We start from the raw sequence: 18,229 nt of genomic DNA, 5'->3' as shown, positions 1-18,229 counted from the left end.
TTTACAAACATTGTTAATATATTTTTAGATCTTTTTAAAATATTTTTCTTAACAAAATGTATAACGCTTTATTGACTAAAATCATAAAGCTGAATTTTCTTACAATTTGCTAACATTAAAATAAAGCTCTATGAATGAGAATCATTTTTATTCATGTGGTAAAAAGCGAAAGCTTCAATTGGATGTAGGAGTAGGAAAAGCTTTAATCATGGTTTAAAACTTGTAGACGAGAAGGAAACCTTTTAAGCTTCAACCAGGTTTTGTAAAATGAGATTCCCTTACAGAGGTTTTCCTTATAAAAGAAAAACGTTATTAATAAAAGCAAAAAAGATTTCAGTAAGTAAGTAACTTCAACATAATTGGTTTGTTTATAATCCATAAATGTTGCCGGCAAAACAATGAGTTATTGCAAAGGTGTCACACCTGGCGTATACTCGATGAGGCGACACATCCTTTCCTATTTTTCAGGTCAACAAATCAAACTCTCTGCTGTCAGATGACAACAACAATATGCCACACGTTGGACCAAATTACAAGACATTCGCGGGGAAGAATTTATGTTTTGCAGACACGATGGCCTGGCCCTAAATAATTGCCAGTTGCCGGCCTGGAAAAGTAACAGGAGCACGTGCACATGGCGATGACGCCGACACATTTACGCCCAATTGAACAATTTTCCGGGAAAGTGGAGAAGCGGGTGAAAGGACTCTGGAAAAGGACCTCCATGTGGCCAGAGGGCATCCGCTCAAAAGTGCAGTCAATTTTAATTGCTTGTCTGATCGCAGACAGGGGCTATTAATAGGCTTATGGTTTGCATGATATACCGATATCCCGATGCGAAAGCCTCCGTCGTGTGTGGCTTTTTGGGGGGCGTTAGCAGTGGCTCGCTTATGCAAGTGGATTGTTTCAGCCAGATGCAGATGCATCCGCAGCTGCCCTTGCCACCCGATAATCGCTGCGGTTAGTTGGGACCGCCCCAGAATGGGGCACTTCGAACACGAACCTCCCCTGATACCTAATGCAATTTGCATATGAAATTTCCGTCTGCCCAATTACAATTCGCCCAAAATAGATTAGTTCCCAAAAAGCCAAATCATAATTTTAATTATGTATTTGGCTGGCGCTTCGCCTCGACTGCTAATTAAAAGTTAAGCATTTTAGCATTTAGATTTGATTGTTTTATTTCGATGATCCTGTGTAGTTTAATTAGTGGAGGATGGGTAAGCGCTGTCATGGCCATTGCACCTGCAGGTGGTAAATGCCGATTGCCTTGGTGGTAAATATTTGCCCTGCCAGCAAAATGGAAAACTTATCGCACGTTTCCCAGCCAGACTTTGCTTAGCACTGTTTAACTATCAGTCGGCCCGGGGAAAAGAAACGCAGAGCGGAAAAACTTTCTATGTAAACAGGACTCGTGTTGACGATGCCGACTTTAAGTCAACTAAACCTGTGCACTGAGAACAACGAAAGGCTCATAAAAAACTGGGATTACTTTTAATGAAGAATATTAATATATTTTTTTAAAGAAATATTTGAAGGTAGAGCATTAGGGAATTCCACCACAAACTCATAGAGGTATCCCACGTTCAAATCGGGATCCAATTTCCCAAGTTATGGAATCTAGAAGCGCAGTTTTGGGTTCCCATTCTCAAAAACCATTGGAATTACGGAAAAATTGGACATAAAAATGGGTCAAAAATGTGACCCTTTTTTATAAGAAATATTTGAATATATAATATTAGGAAATTCCACCACAAATTCATAGAGGTATCTCGCGTCCAAATCGGGATCCAATTACCCAAGTTATGGAATCTAGAAGTGCAGTTTTGGGTTCCCCTTCTGAAAACCATTGGAATTACGGAACAATAGGACATTAAAATGGGTCAAAAATGTGACCCTCTTTTATGTGAAATATTTGAATGCAGAATATTAGGGAATTTCACCACAAACTCATAGAGGTGTCCCACGGCAAAATCGGAGTCCAATAACGGAAGTTATGGAATATAGAAGTGTAGATTTGGGTTCCCATTCTGAAAACCTTTGGAATTACGGAAAAATCGGACATGAAAATTCATAGAGGTATCTCGCTTCCAAATCGGGATCCAAGTACCAAAGTTATGGAATCTATAAGTGCAGTTTTGGGTTTCTATTTTGAAAGCCATTGGAATTACGTGAAAATCGGACATAAAAATGGCTTAAAATTGTGGTTCTGTTTTAAAAAATATATTTCAATATAGTGTATTAGAGAGTACAACCACAAACTTGTATAGGTATCCCACATCAAAATCGGAGCTCCACAACTTAAGTTACGGAATCTTGAAGAATAGTTTTCGGTTCCCATTCTGAAAGCCATTGGAATTACTCTACTAATTTCAGAGCAATATGGTGTCTTCGAAAGTTTTTTGGCGCTGTGCACTTCTTGGTGGTGCCGCTATCGCTGGTGTATTTGCTTATTGTGTTTGTAAACATTGCTAACAACTTGAGTAATGCCGGCGACAATGCCAGTATTGCCACTTGCCACGCCCACACCTACGCCTGCAACTGCTAATAGAGGGTCGAGAGGGGGGGGGGGGATTCACCGCCGCTGCCTTGCAAGTTGTAAGTGCCCAAGTTTTTCAATTAAAAGTTGCTACCTTTTGTGTGTTACTGCGGCGGCATAACATAAATACGCATGTGTGTACGCATTCGCAGCTAACGTGGGTTTCCATATATATACATATTTCCTGACTTTTCGCCTAATCACGATGCCGCTGATATATCAATAAACCACAGGGCAGAACGGAGGAGGATCGCCTGCATTATAAATCAGCAGCAACCAGAAAGTAAACTCCTGGCAAACCAAACCGTACCGAACCCAGCCAAACCAAACAAACAAACAAACAAACGAAACGGCGAACGACAGGTGTTGAAGTCGAGGGCATTATAAATTCATACGAAAAAATACCGAAACGTCAAACAAATTGCAAGTTTTCAGTTGCATTTCCGCAAAACGTAACTGAAATAATACGTTGCCGGCAACGCAGTTGCAAAGTATGCAACAAAAGCTGGTGTTGTGGTTGAGCGTGGGTTTTTGCATAGCCTGCTCGGTTCTGGAGCGCGTCCTACCGCCGTGGTACCTCCGTGGTTATCGGATGGCGGGGCACACGGACAAATTGAAGGTAGGCCATGTAGCAGCCCGGGGCAACGTCTTCGACTTTACGGCACGACCCTGCCCCGCCCAACGCCGCCTCCGACCTCTTCCACGCTTTTACCGCTCGCATGACAAGTTGAAATGTTGACGGCTCACTGACATTGTCTGCCAGTGTATACGTGCCCTGCTGTATGGGTGCACTGGAAAAATCTAGGTTTTACATTATACTAGTGATCAGGATTTATTTTTATTTACATTATACTTTTAGCTATTATCTGGGGCTATAATGACTAAAGAAGTCCACCAGTAACTGTAAAAAATAAAAGATGCGTGTATCACTCGTTTTTTAACCGCGAATTCTTCAGAGAAGAGGAACCAATATAGACATTTATTTTTTTAACTACTTAAAGCAATGAATTAAATCTTCAACAACAGGCCGCGAATTCTTTTATTATTATTATTTATTGTTTTAGACTTCCTAACGCTACAAGTTTTAAAACTTATAAATTACAGCGCTAGTCACAACTGGTAAACATATTTAAATTTAGACAAAATTGGTTCTTAAATCTAATGAAATACATTGTTACATTTATTGTTGAACATTTAGATAAATAGAAATGAAGTTAAATCGAAATTATAAAACTAAGGAAAAGGTTTTGGGGATAAGTCGCAATGTTAAAATAGGATAATATACCTTATAGTAGACTAGAACTGCTATTTTTTAGGTGTGAGAGAAGTTTTGCCTTAAATAGTGTTGCGCTCCTAGTTTCTTTTATGTTCTTCAGTACATTAGATTACATGCCATAAACCAAACCTTTTTTAAAAAATGATACCGCGAATTCTTTAGAACCAGGTATACTAATACTTACCACACAAATTGTGTTAAGAATAAATGCTTTGATGCTACTCATATGATTCTACTCTGCCGAGTAGTACTCTTGCAGTTTTTTAAGAAGGACCCTAAAACTCCCTTGAATGATCAGAATGGATCTTCAAAATACGATATTTTTTTGAGTGCCCGGGCTTGTGAACTGCATGCATGTATGAATGATATTGTGGCTCGACATGGCTGCGCTGCAAGAATCTCATACAAAGTTATGCAAATTCCGATTCCGTTGTCGCTGTCGCCGCTATGTTGACGTCGCGAGGGCTCTGGGATGTGGGTTTTGGGCTGTGGGCTGTGGGCGTGGCATCGGTTTCTGCGGTTTGGCATGCATAATTGTTGGTTTTTAGTTACACGTGAGTCGGCCGTGCGGCCATGCCCCCCTGCGAACCCTTAAAACGCCCTTCCCCGAGGCATATTTATACATGTTATTTGTTCGCCGTAATTGTCTATCTTGGGAACGGCTATTAAAAGTTTAAAAAAATTCCTTCAAAAGTATACATTTCTTTTATTATAAGATCAAGTCTTTATATTGGCTATAAAGTATATGGAAATATTTATAAATAAATGTCTGCCTTGGGTAATGGATTGTGTATAAAAAGGTTTCTAAATATAATCTGCAACTTACCTAAAATGAAAAACAGACGCTCTGAGCTAATAATATCGTTTATCACGTTTCTATTTTTGTTTTCCTATAAAAAGAAGACTTCTCTAGACCATCTGCTATGATTAGAACCCATTCATAACTCTGCGTAATGCGAAATTCCCAATGGCTATGATAGATTGTAAATCACATGCGGCAGAATAATAATCATTTCTCACACATTTGCCATTTTCGTGTCGCTCACCTAAGGAACCCCCAAGAACCCCACATACAAACTATGTGTATCTCCACCAGAAGAACTACAACTGGGGGATATCATCAAAAAACAATTCTCTGCGTAGCGTCCGCAAAATAATGGACGTTAGGCCGCGCGTCTTGATAAGCTAAATGATAAATTGTTTTCACTCGTGACATATGTACACACGCCCTTGTGAGTGGGTGTGTTTGGCAAACTTGTTACGGATGCTGGCCTCGTATGTGTGGGTGGGAAAGTTGTTTTGTGCTTTCTCTGCTTTCAATAACACAAAAAAAAAAAAGAAGAACTGAAAAGAACAGAACAGGGCCAAAGAAAAATGCGGAGCCTGAAAAACTTGTAAATGCGCCTGGGCACAAAAGTGGAATCTAATAAGCTCACGGCTAAATGTGTTATGATGAATGACATTGTCAGTCGCACACGGAATTTAAACTTTTTTGCCCTGGGACCTCGAGCAAGGCTTGTAATTGAAAACTCTAAATACTTGGGCCTCCTTTCAGGAGTTGGAAGGAGAGAAGGAGAGAAGGAGATTTGATTTGGCTTCGCAGCTAATCAACTAATACCACGGATCCGCCTTCATTCATTAAATTAAAATTTCATACCGCTCATCTGGTTTGATTGCCTTGTGCCTAAGTGGCGGTCGTGGTCCTGGTCCCCCAGAAGTTCCCCCTCCAAATTCCTTATAATATTGCGGCTTTCATCACAATTGGAGCTGGCAGTCCCAATCCCAAACCGAATCGCAACTGTTGGCACTCGGCGGCTTCTTGGCCTGTTTGTTTATTTGCCTGACAGCAGGCATATACCCCTCCTCCCAAAGTATTTGAATCCGAATCTGTATCTCTGTAGCTGACCGAGTATCTGTATCTGGGTAGCCAAGTCCGCATCCAGAAACTATGTTGGCCTGCCATTGAAATTCATAAAGCATCAATGGCCCCACCGAGCTTCGCAGCATCGAGGCTCTTTTTGTTTGAAATCATTTGCTTTAATTCAAGTGAAAAATTATTTAAATTGGTTATCAAACGTGCGGCTCAGACAAGCATCAATGTGGCTACGGATGCAGATACAAATACAGGTTCGGATACAGATACAAGTATAGGTAAGCGTGCTGTAGACATTCGTTAGGGAAAATTGTGAAATTTTCTTTGTTTTCCCCCCCACATACAAACACCTTTTGTTGCCGGGCTCTGGATGGAAATGAAAATTGATTCCAACTTTAATGAAAAATATTGATCAAAGTAATTTCTTGGCATTTGCCCAGGTAGCTGAATTTGTAATATTTTTTATTTAGTGAAAAATGTATGAGCCACATAAAATATTTTCAATGCAGATAGACAGCAATTGCCCCTGGATCCATGGGGGATTTGTCGATACGCCAAGAGTGTTCGGCTCACTCTGAAATTTCGATGCGTGTTTATGGGTATTAATATTTTAAGACCAAAACAAAAACAGTCGATAGCCATTTTTCCTGATTGCCTTATGTGCATAAAATTTAAAAGTGCAATACTCGTACCTCTTTCAAATTCCAAATTAAACTATTTGTGCTGCATTTGATAGTTTAGTTTTTATTGTTTCGTATTATGCAATTATATTATGCTATTATGTATCTCTGTTATGCTCTCGTTTTTCTCGCCATATTTTAGACTTAGGACTAGAGGGCTCTGTTCTGCACTTCAGTTTTGATTTCACTAAATATATATTTTACTTTAATCGTACTATATAATGTCACCTTGCGGCTGGCTACCGCGCCCATCGCTTTTGTGTTCTGCTTTTGTGGTTTATTGTTTTAAATTAATACCTTAACTGTCATTACAATTACGTTTAATTACATTACAAATGTTGTAGTTGGAAATGCATTGGTTAAATGCAAAAAGAAATTATCATTATATGTAACTAACTATGCTCGGTAATTATAATTAGAATTTAGTTAAGTATTCGTTATCGAATGACAATAAATTACGAATTTACCATCCACGGATGTGCATGTATTTATGTGTGTGTGAGTGGATTACGCTATAGTTTCATTATCGTTACTCATCTGATGCATATAAAAACTGCGATCCGAATAGCGATTTCGATTACGAGTATTGTGTGGGATTCGCGGGCTAGCTGTAGAAAATCTCAGGCCTACGAAAGGAGTAGAAATCGTTCGTAAAACATATATCCTATATAGAAATGTATATAGACCGGGCAGAAAGGGCTGCATGCGATAGTTAAAAACGGTTTCGTATCGTAACCACTTGGGTTTTTTTCTTATATTGTACACACACCTAGAAGTCTTTTGACAAAAATACACATTTATACACGCATATACAGGGTCCTGTGAAGAGTTCCTCGCTTCTCGATAATAGATTCTCGGGTGCATTGCCATACGAGCTAAATAGGATACTAATTTGGCCAGTATTGCGTAGGCGTGGATGATCCGCTGCTGTTCGTCGGTTCTTTCGGGGTGAGCTTACGTAATTACAAAAATTACATTAGTTCGGCTACGGCTATCGGTAAGTTACAAATTACAGATTACAAACTACAAATACGTTTTCCTGCTTGTACAAAAATTACTGTTTGCCTTTGCCTTGTCCTGAACATAAAGTACAACTCATACATATCCACGATATATCTATAGGTATGCACTATATTATGATATACGTGTAGAAGTATATTAGACATTACCTACGAGTAGTGTGTATGCGCACGGGTAATATAAGTATGTATTTATATGCAACATCCATCTGTCGTCTGAGTATTCTCTTTTTGGTTTTTGTTTGGAATTCGCTGATTATATGCATGGCCATGATTTACGTTTACATTCAATGTACGTGTGTGTGCTGTGATTTGTTTTGTTTTATGTATGAGAATGGCTTGGTGTGACTTGCTTCTTCTTCCTTCCGGTTCCGCTTACAGCAGTAAATTTTCTAAATGCGCTGCATACTCGTCTTCCGTGTGGAACTCCAGACTTTCACTCTCGCCGTGACTTTCGCTGTGACTGCGACTATTGCGGAAGCTGTGAATAAACACAGTGAGAAAAATTAAAGTTATAGAGAAATTCTATAGGGTTTTTTTCTTATATACCATTAACTCAACGAGTTAACAACTCAAATCGTAGAACAAAGAAAATACTAAAAGCTGTTTTGATATTACTCAAATATTGTAAGGAACGTGTTTATGATTTTTGTAAACCTGATATTTAATATAATTTATATTAAATGGACAAAGTATAATATTTTCTCGCAATGCATAAGTGCTGGTGGCCACAGAGGTAATGAGCAAAGTTGGCGAGTAATAAAACGTTAATGCCAAATCAATAGGACACGTGTAATTACCTGCTGCTGTCGAGGTCCCGCTTCTTGCGCTTGCGATCCTGCGAAAGGGCCTCCACGCACAGGATGATCAGCTTGCTGTCGCAGGACTGCCTCTTCTGTTCGAGCAGCTTGTGGCCATCCAGATTGCTGGCATACCCTGACTTCAGATGGTCACTCGAGTGCCAGGCATCGCAGTATGTGTCCATGGAGCGCTCTCCATTGGGCAGTGAGCCATGCCAGACCATCTTCATGGGCCTAAAATAGTAAACATTTTAGAAGTGGGATATTAGGAGAATCATTAGCCATCCTACCATGAAGGATCCGTCATCACATTCTTCCCGCTGAAGCTGTAGATCCGTGGCGCCTGCGAGAAGAAGCCACCTTGGCCATTGAAGATGCCCTTCCAGGAGTTGAAGAGCACATCGCCACGGGTATTCACCACGGGCAGATCCCGGTCAGCCGTGCGGACAATCGTGTCCAGATTCTGTACCCTATAAACGAAACGAGAGTTAGCATTCCGTTTATGTGGGCACAAGTTATTGCCGGCATACGAGCGGCAATTACACGCGAACAAACAAACTGCCATCAAAAGATGTCTGAAGGGCAGGTGCTCGCTTATTTATTTATGTTTTTCGCCCTCGAAACCTCGAGGCTCGGAAAACTCCCAATCCCCCTGGTTGCCAGAGCACTGGGTAAATAAATTGCACGAAATTGTTTTCACAAGCTTTTGTTTTCATACTTTTCGAGCGCGCTTTTTTCGCTTTCGCCTCGCTCCAAATATCAAGATTATGCGGCAACTAATGAGTTCCCAAAGTGTCGGCTCAGCCGGAAAACGTGGCGTATGAGCAACGCCAAGCATTGGGGCGGAAAATACTTAGGACTGGACTGGATTTGCGGGAAACAAAACTTAATAACTAAACGGGATACCAGGCCTAATACGCGTGAAAATCTTAAGGAAGATAAGACACACTTGCCGGGAAACAAGTACCCAGTAGGAAGTACTCACCTGGAGGATAGGAATGCCTTGAAGGTGCCCAGGAGGCCGGCCCGTCGTCCTTGCCGATAGCAGGCGAAGTCCGCCCCCCGAATCCCCTGCAAATCGCCGGTGGAGGGCTCGTTCAGTGCCGCCACGCGCAGCTATTCCGGATCCAAGAAAATATGGCATGAAATTAATTCGGAATTTATGTCAAGCATTTTAAGATCTAATTAATACAGAATTTAATAGCCGGGAATTGTTTGTCTAACAAAGGTCGCCGGCAAGTAAACACCGCGGGGTAGACTATACGGCAAATGATAGGTAGGAGTAATGGATAGTAAAATATTTCAAATAATTTTCGGGTTCTAAGAAAACAATAACTAAAAAATGCAAAAACCTTGGGGGCTAAAAAAAGAATAGCACTCATAAAATACAATAACGTAGGCAGGAGCTCAAAGGTCGAATCTGGCTTAATTGAAGGGCAGGGAGGATGGGAACTCACCATTCGCGGATACCACTGGAAATGCGATTTTAATTTCATTTTATTTTTGATTCCGTTAATTTTGTTCGAAGACGCAGCCATTGGATGTGGGACAAAAATATTCGTATTTTAATAAATCTAAATGGAAATTCTGGGCATTCTAACACCGACACATAGAAGGGAGCTCTCAACATTCTTGACTTTCGTGTGGGATGCGAATCGTTGAGAACTAAGCTTTATGGATTACCCAAAGCAAAAAGGACAAAATTCAATCAAGAAGCGTCTAGTTAAAAATGCAAATCACACAGAAACACACAAAGAAAATGGAATTAAACACATAACTTATTTCTCTAAGCAAAAGAATAGGGTTTCCATCGATCCACTGAAAGTATTAAACCATCGATGGATACACACAAAAGCAGAAAATCAAACTACACCAATTGTTCCGCGGACAACAGAACTTCAAATGCAATTTTCGCTAATTAGAAATATTTTCATTGGCCAGCAAACAAAATCAAATTATTTATTCAACGAGTGTGTGCAAGAATCGTTGGCAATTTAAAATTCTCCCGTTCCTTTTTTTTAATATTAATTTTTAGTTGACACTACGAAATGCGATATTATGGATTTAATTACCGTTTCGTATTCGGGCGCGGTTGTAAACTGCATTTAACGACAATTAATTATAGATAAGTTTAGTAGGTTATATCGATAACATTTGCTTCAGTTCGTTTCTCTGAGTATTCATGATGGAAATTAGGAACAAGTAGTGTGTATGTTTGTGGTGTAGTTTTGTGGCTTCTTGGAAGATGGCCAATCATTGATGGTAAAATTATTATTATATATACTTATAGGGCTTAAATTTTGGTATATAACCATCAATAATTCGCTCTCAGAGTTGTGGTAGTTTTTGTTAGAGACTCTCGCCGGGAAATGACACACAGGCGGGGAAACATCAGTGCCAGAGCTTTCCGTTCCATAAATAATTCACTGGGAACTCATCAAAGTCGAGTACAATTAATACACACAAAGGGAATCCCAACTAGGACTCCTGATTTCCATTCGAAGCGCTCTTAATTTTTCCCCGGCATCAATGTCATTATCCCGCCGAGTAGCGATGTGGGGAAACACAAAGTGCAAAAAAATAATGACAATTTCCCCATCTCCATCACGTCACTCACCGTGGGCGTATTGATGAGGGGCGGTGGACTGTTGAGCAGGTTCTTCGACTGCAGGTCGAATCGCATCGATGGGGCCACCGTGGTGGGCGGGGCGGGCGTGGCTATCGGGACCAGGGTTCCCAGCTGCGGAGATACAAAGGGAGAATTAAATGTAGAATCGTAATTAAAAGGCGCCGCGACAACAAATAAGCGTTTGACGAATTCGTAATTAATAAAACAAGAGCTCTGGGCAAATATGCAAAAGAGGACCCTTTCAAGTAGTTAATATTTCAGCGGGAACAGAAGGCAAACAGCCGAGCACTCCAGCTCAACCATTATGCGATGAAATCAGCGTTGTATTGAAACTTTTGCTCAAATATTTGCATTACGTGTAGGAAAATATGTAACTGTCCCAGACCCAGTCCCAGTTTCAGTCCCAAACTGGAGTTCCATTCCCGCCTAACTCTTTCTCACTGTATTAGGGTCAAATTTTCGACAGCCATAATGCGCGACGTCGTCTGACAAAAGTTTTAATTACTATTTTGAACTTTAAGTAGTCGACTCGTGTACTGAAATCTAATTAGGCTGGAGCCTCGGCTACCATCTCGGCATCTCGGCAGACAGCTGTGTATTTCGCCCAGACGAATGCGAAATGCAAATGGGAATCCGACTACACTGCCAGAAAATTACATGTTACTAAAATAAAACCGAAAAATGTTTAGCCCTATATTTTAAAAAATATGAACCTTTTCAATTGTTTAAAAAAAATGTAAGGAAGTAAATGTAATAGTATATTCTTCTAAAACATGTTATAAATTTAAAAAACCTAGCTCCAAGTCAGTAAAGAGTTTTGAAAACTGAGAACAATTTTCTTCACATAAAATCTACCCTTTCTTATTTAAACTTATTTAAGAAAAAAGATTTAAATCTGTATACAAAAATTCCTTGTAGTTCTTATATGGTTACTTTAAAATTAAAAATAGTTATTAAAAAAATGCAAAACATATTTATACTTCAAGCAACCATATTAAGGATTGCAAACTTATAAATTATTTCTTTCTAATCCAAGTAAAGGATTACTAAACTAGAGAATAGTTCTCCCTGTGTAGCCAACTTCCTGACTCCCCGACTTGCCGAGATTTCGCCAACAAAGCGTCCCTTGCTTTGGCCCGATTTTGCCATATTACTCGGCGCACCCTGACAGTTCATGGTCCTGTGCCGGGTTTTTGTTGTCAAAAGTATTTAAATGCTGCCGTCAAAGGCAAGAGATTTCGTTTTCATTCCGTGTTGCCTTATGCACATGCCAGTTGCCGGGATCCAGGAATTGGGAACTGGGAACTGTGAACTGGGAGCCAGGAGGCTCACAGCCCTGCTGTGCCGGCTTTTGTGCCCTGCAACAACGGAAGCGGAAATCGAATCTCGAGCAGCTTTTGCAGCTCCCCAATACTGTAGCACAATCGAGGCACTAGTTTCCCATCGCTTGCCTTTCATTTCCAATTTTTTGATGATTTCAATAACGCAACAAGCAGGCGAAATTGTGGCCACTTTGGCGCTTAACAAGCTATTGAAAAATCGCTCATTTCAGTGGGTAATTTTGCCTACTTCGTAAGGCTCCGAAAAATGCTGACCCAAGCAAATTGGGTAATAAAGGGCTCCCACAAGGTGAAAGTTCACCTTGAAGGCCGGTCGAGATTAATTGGCATGTGGCACAAGTCGGTACTTCAGTGGATTGTCCAAGGGACGACAATAAAACGTTCGATTTCCGTTTAATATTATTTTTAATCTGCCAAAGGAATTTATGGCTCCAAGGAGGCAGAACTGCCTACTTAACCCCGCAACAAGATCAAGCGATGCATGTTTTATATTCCATCAATAAATGTTTTGGACCCCTGACTGCCTGACTGACTGGGGCACATGCCACATGTCTCTGGATATTCCCTATGTCCTTGTATCCTTTAACCGGGACAAGTGAAAAGCCAAGCGCAAGTCAATATAATTGAATAACGCAGATATACGCACAAGTACACACATGTGACGGGTGGCAATCCAAAGGCAATCAGTCTGTACGTCTGCAACATTTAATGTGCAAATAAAAAAGGAGCCGATACAAGGAATCTTACTTTATGGCAGGCAAAGGAAAATAAATAAATAAATAAATAAGGGGAGCAGAAGACAAATACAATCTTCTGGCCAGGCCTGTCTTTTCTATTTTGGCATGCATTTGTTCCCCTCCTATTTATATCCCTCCTTTTTGGAGGAGCTTATTGCCATAATGGAACAACAGACGGCGGAGCGGGATCTATAAAATAATAACCGCCTGCCGGCGAGCTCAGCGCCTGTCATATTTGGCATTTTAAAAGCGCTACCCAAAAGTCCCTGTGTTTGCTTAGGAACCAGAAATCAAATCCTACCCCCGAAACCAAGCGAAAACCGGGGGATTTCGGGCCCGAACTCACCGCAATATACTGCCAGCCCTTGTTGACGCGAACCAAAAGAGCCTCCTCCTCGGTGATGTAGGCCAACGTGCCCGGCGGATTGAGGGCCGATTTCTGCGGGAAATATATCAAATCGAAAGAGTTTAAAAATACATGCCTATGGCCAAATTTAACCAATCGCCACCCACTTTTGTCATTTCATCAATGTTCTGGAAGGTGACTGCGCCGGGCACAATCTTCATGTTCATGTTCGATGAGGATGCCGAAAAGTAGGGCTCCTCGCCTTCACCCAGACCCAGGGTTTCATCATGCTGCTTGCGGGTGTGTCCTGGCTGCCGTGGAGTCTCTGAAAGGATAATTCATGCATTATGGCACAAAATTTCGAATCCTGCTTTCACTTAAATTTTATTTTTCCAAGTGCTAACTCACAATAGTGTGGGAATATTTATTTATGTGTGCTTTGAATCATCATGTTGATTAAAATAAATTTGTAAATGTAAGAGCCCACATTTAAATTTACAAATAACTCAAGCTCAAGAAATTAGAAATTCATTCTCATAGAAATTCACTTATTAAGCAAAAAATAATTATTATGTTTCAATGCCTGTATACTTCACTGATAATAAAAAGTTAGTAACTTCATGGTCAATTTTAATTTTATGTCTATTTTTTCCAATACGGTTTTAATAAATTTTTTGTTAACATAAAAACTATAGTTAATTTAAGGATTTTGAAAATTGTTTTCCTTTAAGTTATATTTCCTAATTAATTCATTTTAATATGGGTTCTATACTATACCATAACTGTGTATTTAATTTAAATATTAAATTTGAAATCAATTTGCTTTTAGTATTCCTTTTTGTAACAGTAATCAAATGATTCTTGACCTATTTGCATTTCATACGAGAAATAGAACTAAATATGCATTGTGTTTGTAGAAGAAAATAATAATGTAAGTTGAATTTTAATATGAGCAAAAGTGTGCTTTAATATTACATTTACACATTCACCTATTCTCTAAACCGACTGAATGAGTCAAAAGTTCGCCAAAGTATGCCAAATTCTCTAATTTTAGGTTAATGGTAACTGAAATATGTAATATCTGTGTGCGGGCCATGAGTTGGGGGTTTTTTCTTCGTTTTTTTTGGCAGGGAAAAAGTCATGACGGTGTGAAAATACGCGCATAAAGAAAATGTTTACACGTTGTACTCTATCAACGGCAAATGAGTTAATGATGATGTGCAAATATGTGAAACTCACCGGTCATTAAAGGAGCTATAGCTAGTTCATGAAAAGATGTGTGAGGGGAGAAAAGGTGTGTTGGGAACAGAAGGCAATTAGCTGGTTCTACGGAAAGTCATGCAACATTCAAAGGGGCTACTACAACTACAGCTAGTATGGTGTATGGAGTTGAGATTGAAGATTGTAGATTTAGTAGTTCGATTACCGGCTGTGCCATCGGGCCGATCCCGAAGATCTTGCAGTTCTCGCAGTGCTTTGAGTTCGTCTAAGGATGAGCGCGCTCCTTGATGACGAGGAGACGATACAAATGACATGGATTGATATCGATTGGATAAGTTAGGTTTGGCTCTTGGATAGGATAATGCTAGGCTATGTACAGATATTGACCACTAACTAAACTCACAAGTGACATATTTACAAAGATTTTGGTATGGAAATTTTCATGATTCTCTCACCTGGTCGCCCGTAGTAGGAAGCATCGCCGTAGAAGCTGCTTCGCAACTCCATGCCGGGCTCTCCTTTGGGTCCCGAAATCGATAGACCTGGCAGACCTGGTGGTCCCGGAGGTCCTGGAGGTCCTGGCATTGGGATGTACTGCACTCCGCTGCTGTCACCATCACCTCCTCCGGTGGCGGGTATTCCAGGAGGTCCTGGCAAGCCATCTCGACCATCCTGACCTCGGTCGCCCTTGTCACCCTTGATCTAGAAACAGATTTCACCCAGTTTCAGTGCCTCGAAAGCCCTTGGTGATCCATCAACATTCTGCCGCCAGACGGGGCGTATACTTGACATCGACTTTTGGCATCGACTTACCCCTTCGCGTCCACTGGAATCGCCCTTTGGTCCCTTGGGACCCATCTCACCCTTGGGTCCTGTCATACCAGGGCGGCCCTGTGAATCAATTAAATTGAGGCTCATGAAAATCAGGGAATCAATAACTGTATTTTCATTAAGCTGAAAGGATAATGCATCAACCAGAATTTTTTCTCAGTTTAAAATCGCTTCAATTATTAAAATGATGTCCTTTATAGCGCACGTAGCAAAGTTTGCAGATGGCCAGCAGGAATCACATTCACTTGGCCGTAAGTGGGAAAGTTGAGAGCAAATTATAAGATCATTGGCAGCCAAAAGACAGCAGAAGCCAGCAGCCACATGAATGCCTCGTGAGGAGTGCTTGCATCCAAGTTGGCCAACGGGGCAACAATGGGCAAAAAAAAAGGGAGAAACTTTTGCCATTCCGGAGTGCAACAATTCTCCTCCAGTGGCAACGTTTTTGTCTCTGCGCTCGTTCCGGCAATTGAGCCAAAGTTCCGGGTCCCATTCCTTTTGGAGGAGCATCTCATGTAAATACGTAGCTACGATTTTGATTTCGGGCGGTAAACGATGCCAGTTGGCACACAGTGCCGTGGAAAGGACACCAAAAGGATACGCGCCTGCCTCTCAATTCAGTGACTCTGTTTCGGTTGCAAAGGGAAAGTTCTGCTTAGCTGTTGTTATTGCCGAATAATGGCGGAAATTCTGGGTAAACTGCAATTGGAATCGTGCGATGCGATGCTCTGACTGCCGCGTCCTGAATAACCGTGATGAAAATGCACTTAAAATACTTTTCGTTTGAGTTTATTCCGCTGCTCTCGTTCTTTTTTTTAGGTCCTCCCGTTCTGCGTCTCAACCTCTTTCGGTGCCCTGATTGTCTAAATCGCGAATGCGGCCAGAAAATTTCTGTTTGTCTGTGAACTTTTCCAGCAGCAGCAACAATGCAGCCTTTACAATGGGCGTAGGGAGGCAAGTAAAGTCCTAACTTTCATTTTCGAGGTATACAACATTAAGGTTTATGGTAAAGTCTCTATAGAGATCAGGTTCCGAATATATTGATTAATGTATAATCATTGATATTGTTATTACTATAATTTTGAATTCTTAAAATAAAATATATTCAGTCTTTTTAAACTCGAATTATAGCTTGAACAGAAAAGTCAACTAAACAAATGCTGAGCTCAGAATGTCAACCTATTTTAAAATATAGTGCTAGAAATAGCAAATAACTTAAATGGATTACTTAAGTGTCTTGGGAAAAAAGAAAAAGGTCACCGTTTAGTTTTCCATTCAAAATGTTGTATAATTAATTCAAAATTTTAAATTTTTGTGCTTTCATGGAATAAGTATTATTAAACTTTTCGTGACTTGTTTTTTTTTTTTTTTCCTGATCAGCTTAAAAGGGTTCTTTGTATAGATTTTTTCAAAATTGTACTTTAAATTTGTACTTTTCAAATATTTTATTATTGGTCAATATAAAAATAAGGTTTTAAAATAACATAATGTAATCTGTTTTTTTTCCGTTACTAAAACAATATTCTCTTCGCTCCAAAACCCACAGCTTTGTACCCGTGAACTTATTTTGACTACGCTCCTGGCCAGAATGGGTGAAAGAATGTGAAAGTTGGTCAATCTCATGAATATGCATGGAAAAGTTGGCGAGTGGCCGGGACTCTCTCTGTCTCGCTGCCCTCTCACTTACCGAGTGTCCAATATCGCCCATGGCCCCGGGTTTTCCGGGCGGTCCAATTGGTCCAGTGGCTCCCGTTCCGCCGCGCCGACCCCGCATGCCCTTCTCGCCCTTCTCGCCCTTGGTCCCATTGGCGCTGGCGAGGCCCTCGAGTCCGCCGGGCTGTCCGGCCTGTCCCGGCAATCCCGGCAGTCCTGGTGTTCCCGGTTCGCCGGGCTCACCCTTTGAGCCGCTGGGCCCGTGTGCACCTTTGTGACCCTGTTTTTCGGTTGGAAAGAAGAGAAAGTGTGTGAAATGATTTACGGTCTTGAATAATACGACTACACGTGCCCAGGGGATAGGGATTCGGTTATAGGGATTTGGGGGGCCTAGCAGTTCTCGCCTAATTTGGCCGTAAAACTCAATTTCAAACGTTTTGTCGACGAGCGAGCAAAAAATTCAATTCAAACTCATTTTGAAATCAAATCAATTCCGAAATGCCGCACACACTCACGAAATTTATGCAATGCCGCCTGGTGACAAGCCCGAAAACACAAAACCATATTCCTTTCGGCTGAGAAGGTCCCTTTGGCTTTGTGGAAATTCGCCTACATCTTCCTTTCCTTTGAGCCCCCGTACTCCTCCATCTCCATCTACATCCCAATCTCAATTCATCCCCAGCATCGTCGTAGACGTCGTCTTCCACATCATCAGAGCCTTAAATGGTTCGCCATAAATTCGCACGCGCTGGATTTTGGATGTTTTTGGGGAGGCAAAGGCTGATCCGGCTGCTGTTATTCCTTGGGCCTTATAAGAGCCGGCTCCATAGCGTCAACTTAATACCAACTAATGAATAATTAATAAGGCAACACACACACACACACGACTGCTCCGGAGGCTGTCTTTCAAGATCCCCTGTTTTTAGGCTTAATGAAACGTGGCTAATTGTGCGTGTATTCATACGTTTAAAATGCTAATTTCCATATTAGTTTTCCCCGAAAATTGTAATGCAATATCGTGGAGTGTATATATATTCGGCGCTTCGCTGACAAATTGGGCGTGAACTTATCATAAAAAATCCCAATCGATTTTTTAATAATGTGTGTGTGGCAGGGGGCTGTTTGCATAATTTCTTTTTATTTCACGCACGATTAATTCCGGGTGTGGCCTCCGTGGGGAGAAACTACTTAAAAGCAACCTTGTTACGCCAGATTTCTCTGCCACAAGCCGCATAAGTATTACTTATGTATATCTGAGGTCGTGGGCCCAATTTGGATGTTGTTCGCA

The 18,229-nt window shown here is 40.8% G+C and overlaps 1 protein-coding gene across 22 annotated transcripts in view; it reads right to left on the bottom strand.

Annotated features, from left to right (window-relative positions):
- Positions 1-6,429: 6,429 nt before the first annotated feature.
- The window catches only part of LOC119555706 (collagen alpha-1(XV) chain), a 60,929-nt gene continuing 49,129 nt past the window's right edge, over positions 6,430-18,229 (bottom strand). For 8 of the 22 annotated variants that reach the window (XM_037867362.1, XM_037867366.1, XM_037867368.1 and 5 more), the window contains 13 exons: positions 16,976-17,221; positions 15,274-15,351; positions 14,916-15,162; positions 14,666-14,743; positions 13,407-13,564; positions 13,240-13,332; positions 10,805-10,927; positions 10,260-10,286; positions 9,645-9,659; positions 9,173-9,303; positions 8,478-8,657; positions 8,188-8,421; positions 6,430-7,868 (listed from right to left, as the gene is read on the bottom strand). In XM_037867362.1, coding sequence (XP_037723290.1) covers positions 7,763-7,868; positions 8,188-8,421; positions 8,478-8,657; positions 9,173-9,303; positions 9,645-9,659; positions 10,260-10,286; positions 10,805-10,927; positions 13,240-13,332; positions 13,407-13,564; positions 14,666-14,743; positions 14,916-15,162; positions 15,274-15,351; positions 16,976-17,221 — 1,716 coding nt within the window. In that variant the 3' untranslated portion in view covers positions 6,430-7,762. The remainder of the gene's footprint in view (positions 7,869-8,187; positions 8,422-8,477; positions 8,658-9,172; positions 9,304-9,644; positions 9,660-10,259; positions 10,287-10,804; positions 10,928-13,239; positions 13,333-13,406; positions 13,565-14,665; positions 14,744-14,915; positions 15,163-15,273; positions 15,352-16,975; positions 17,222-18,229) is intronic. The other 14 variants (XM_037867369.1, XM_037867371.1, XM_037867376.1 and 11 more) reach the window with 5 other exon arrangements.

This window comes from Drosophila subpulchrella, chromosome 3L, assembly GCF_014743375.2.
Source record: "Drosophila subpulchrella strain 33 F10 #4 breed RU33 chromosome 3L, RU_Dsub_v1.1 Primary Assembly, whole genome shotgun sequence".
NCBI lineage: Eukaryota > Metazoa > Arthropoda > Insecta > Diptera > Drosophilidae > Drosophila > Drosophila subpulchrella.
Note: the sequence above shows the minus strand (reverse complement) of the source record. Positions and strands in the feature narration are given on the sequence as shown.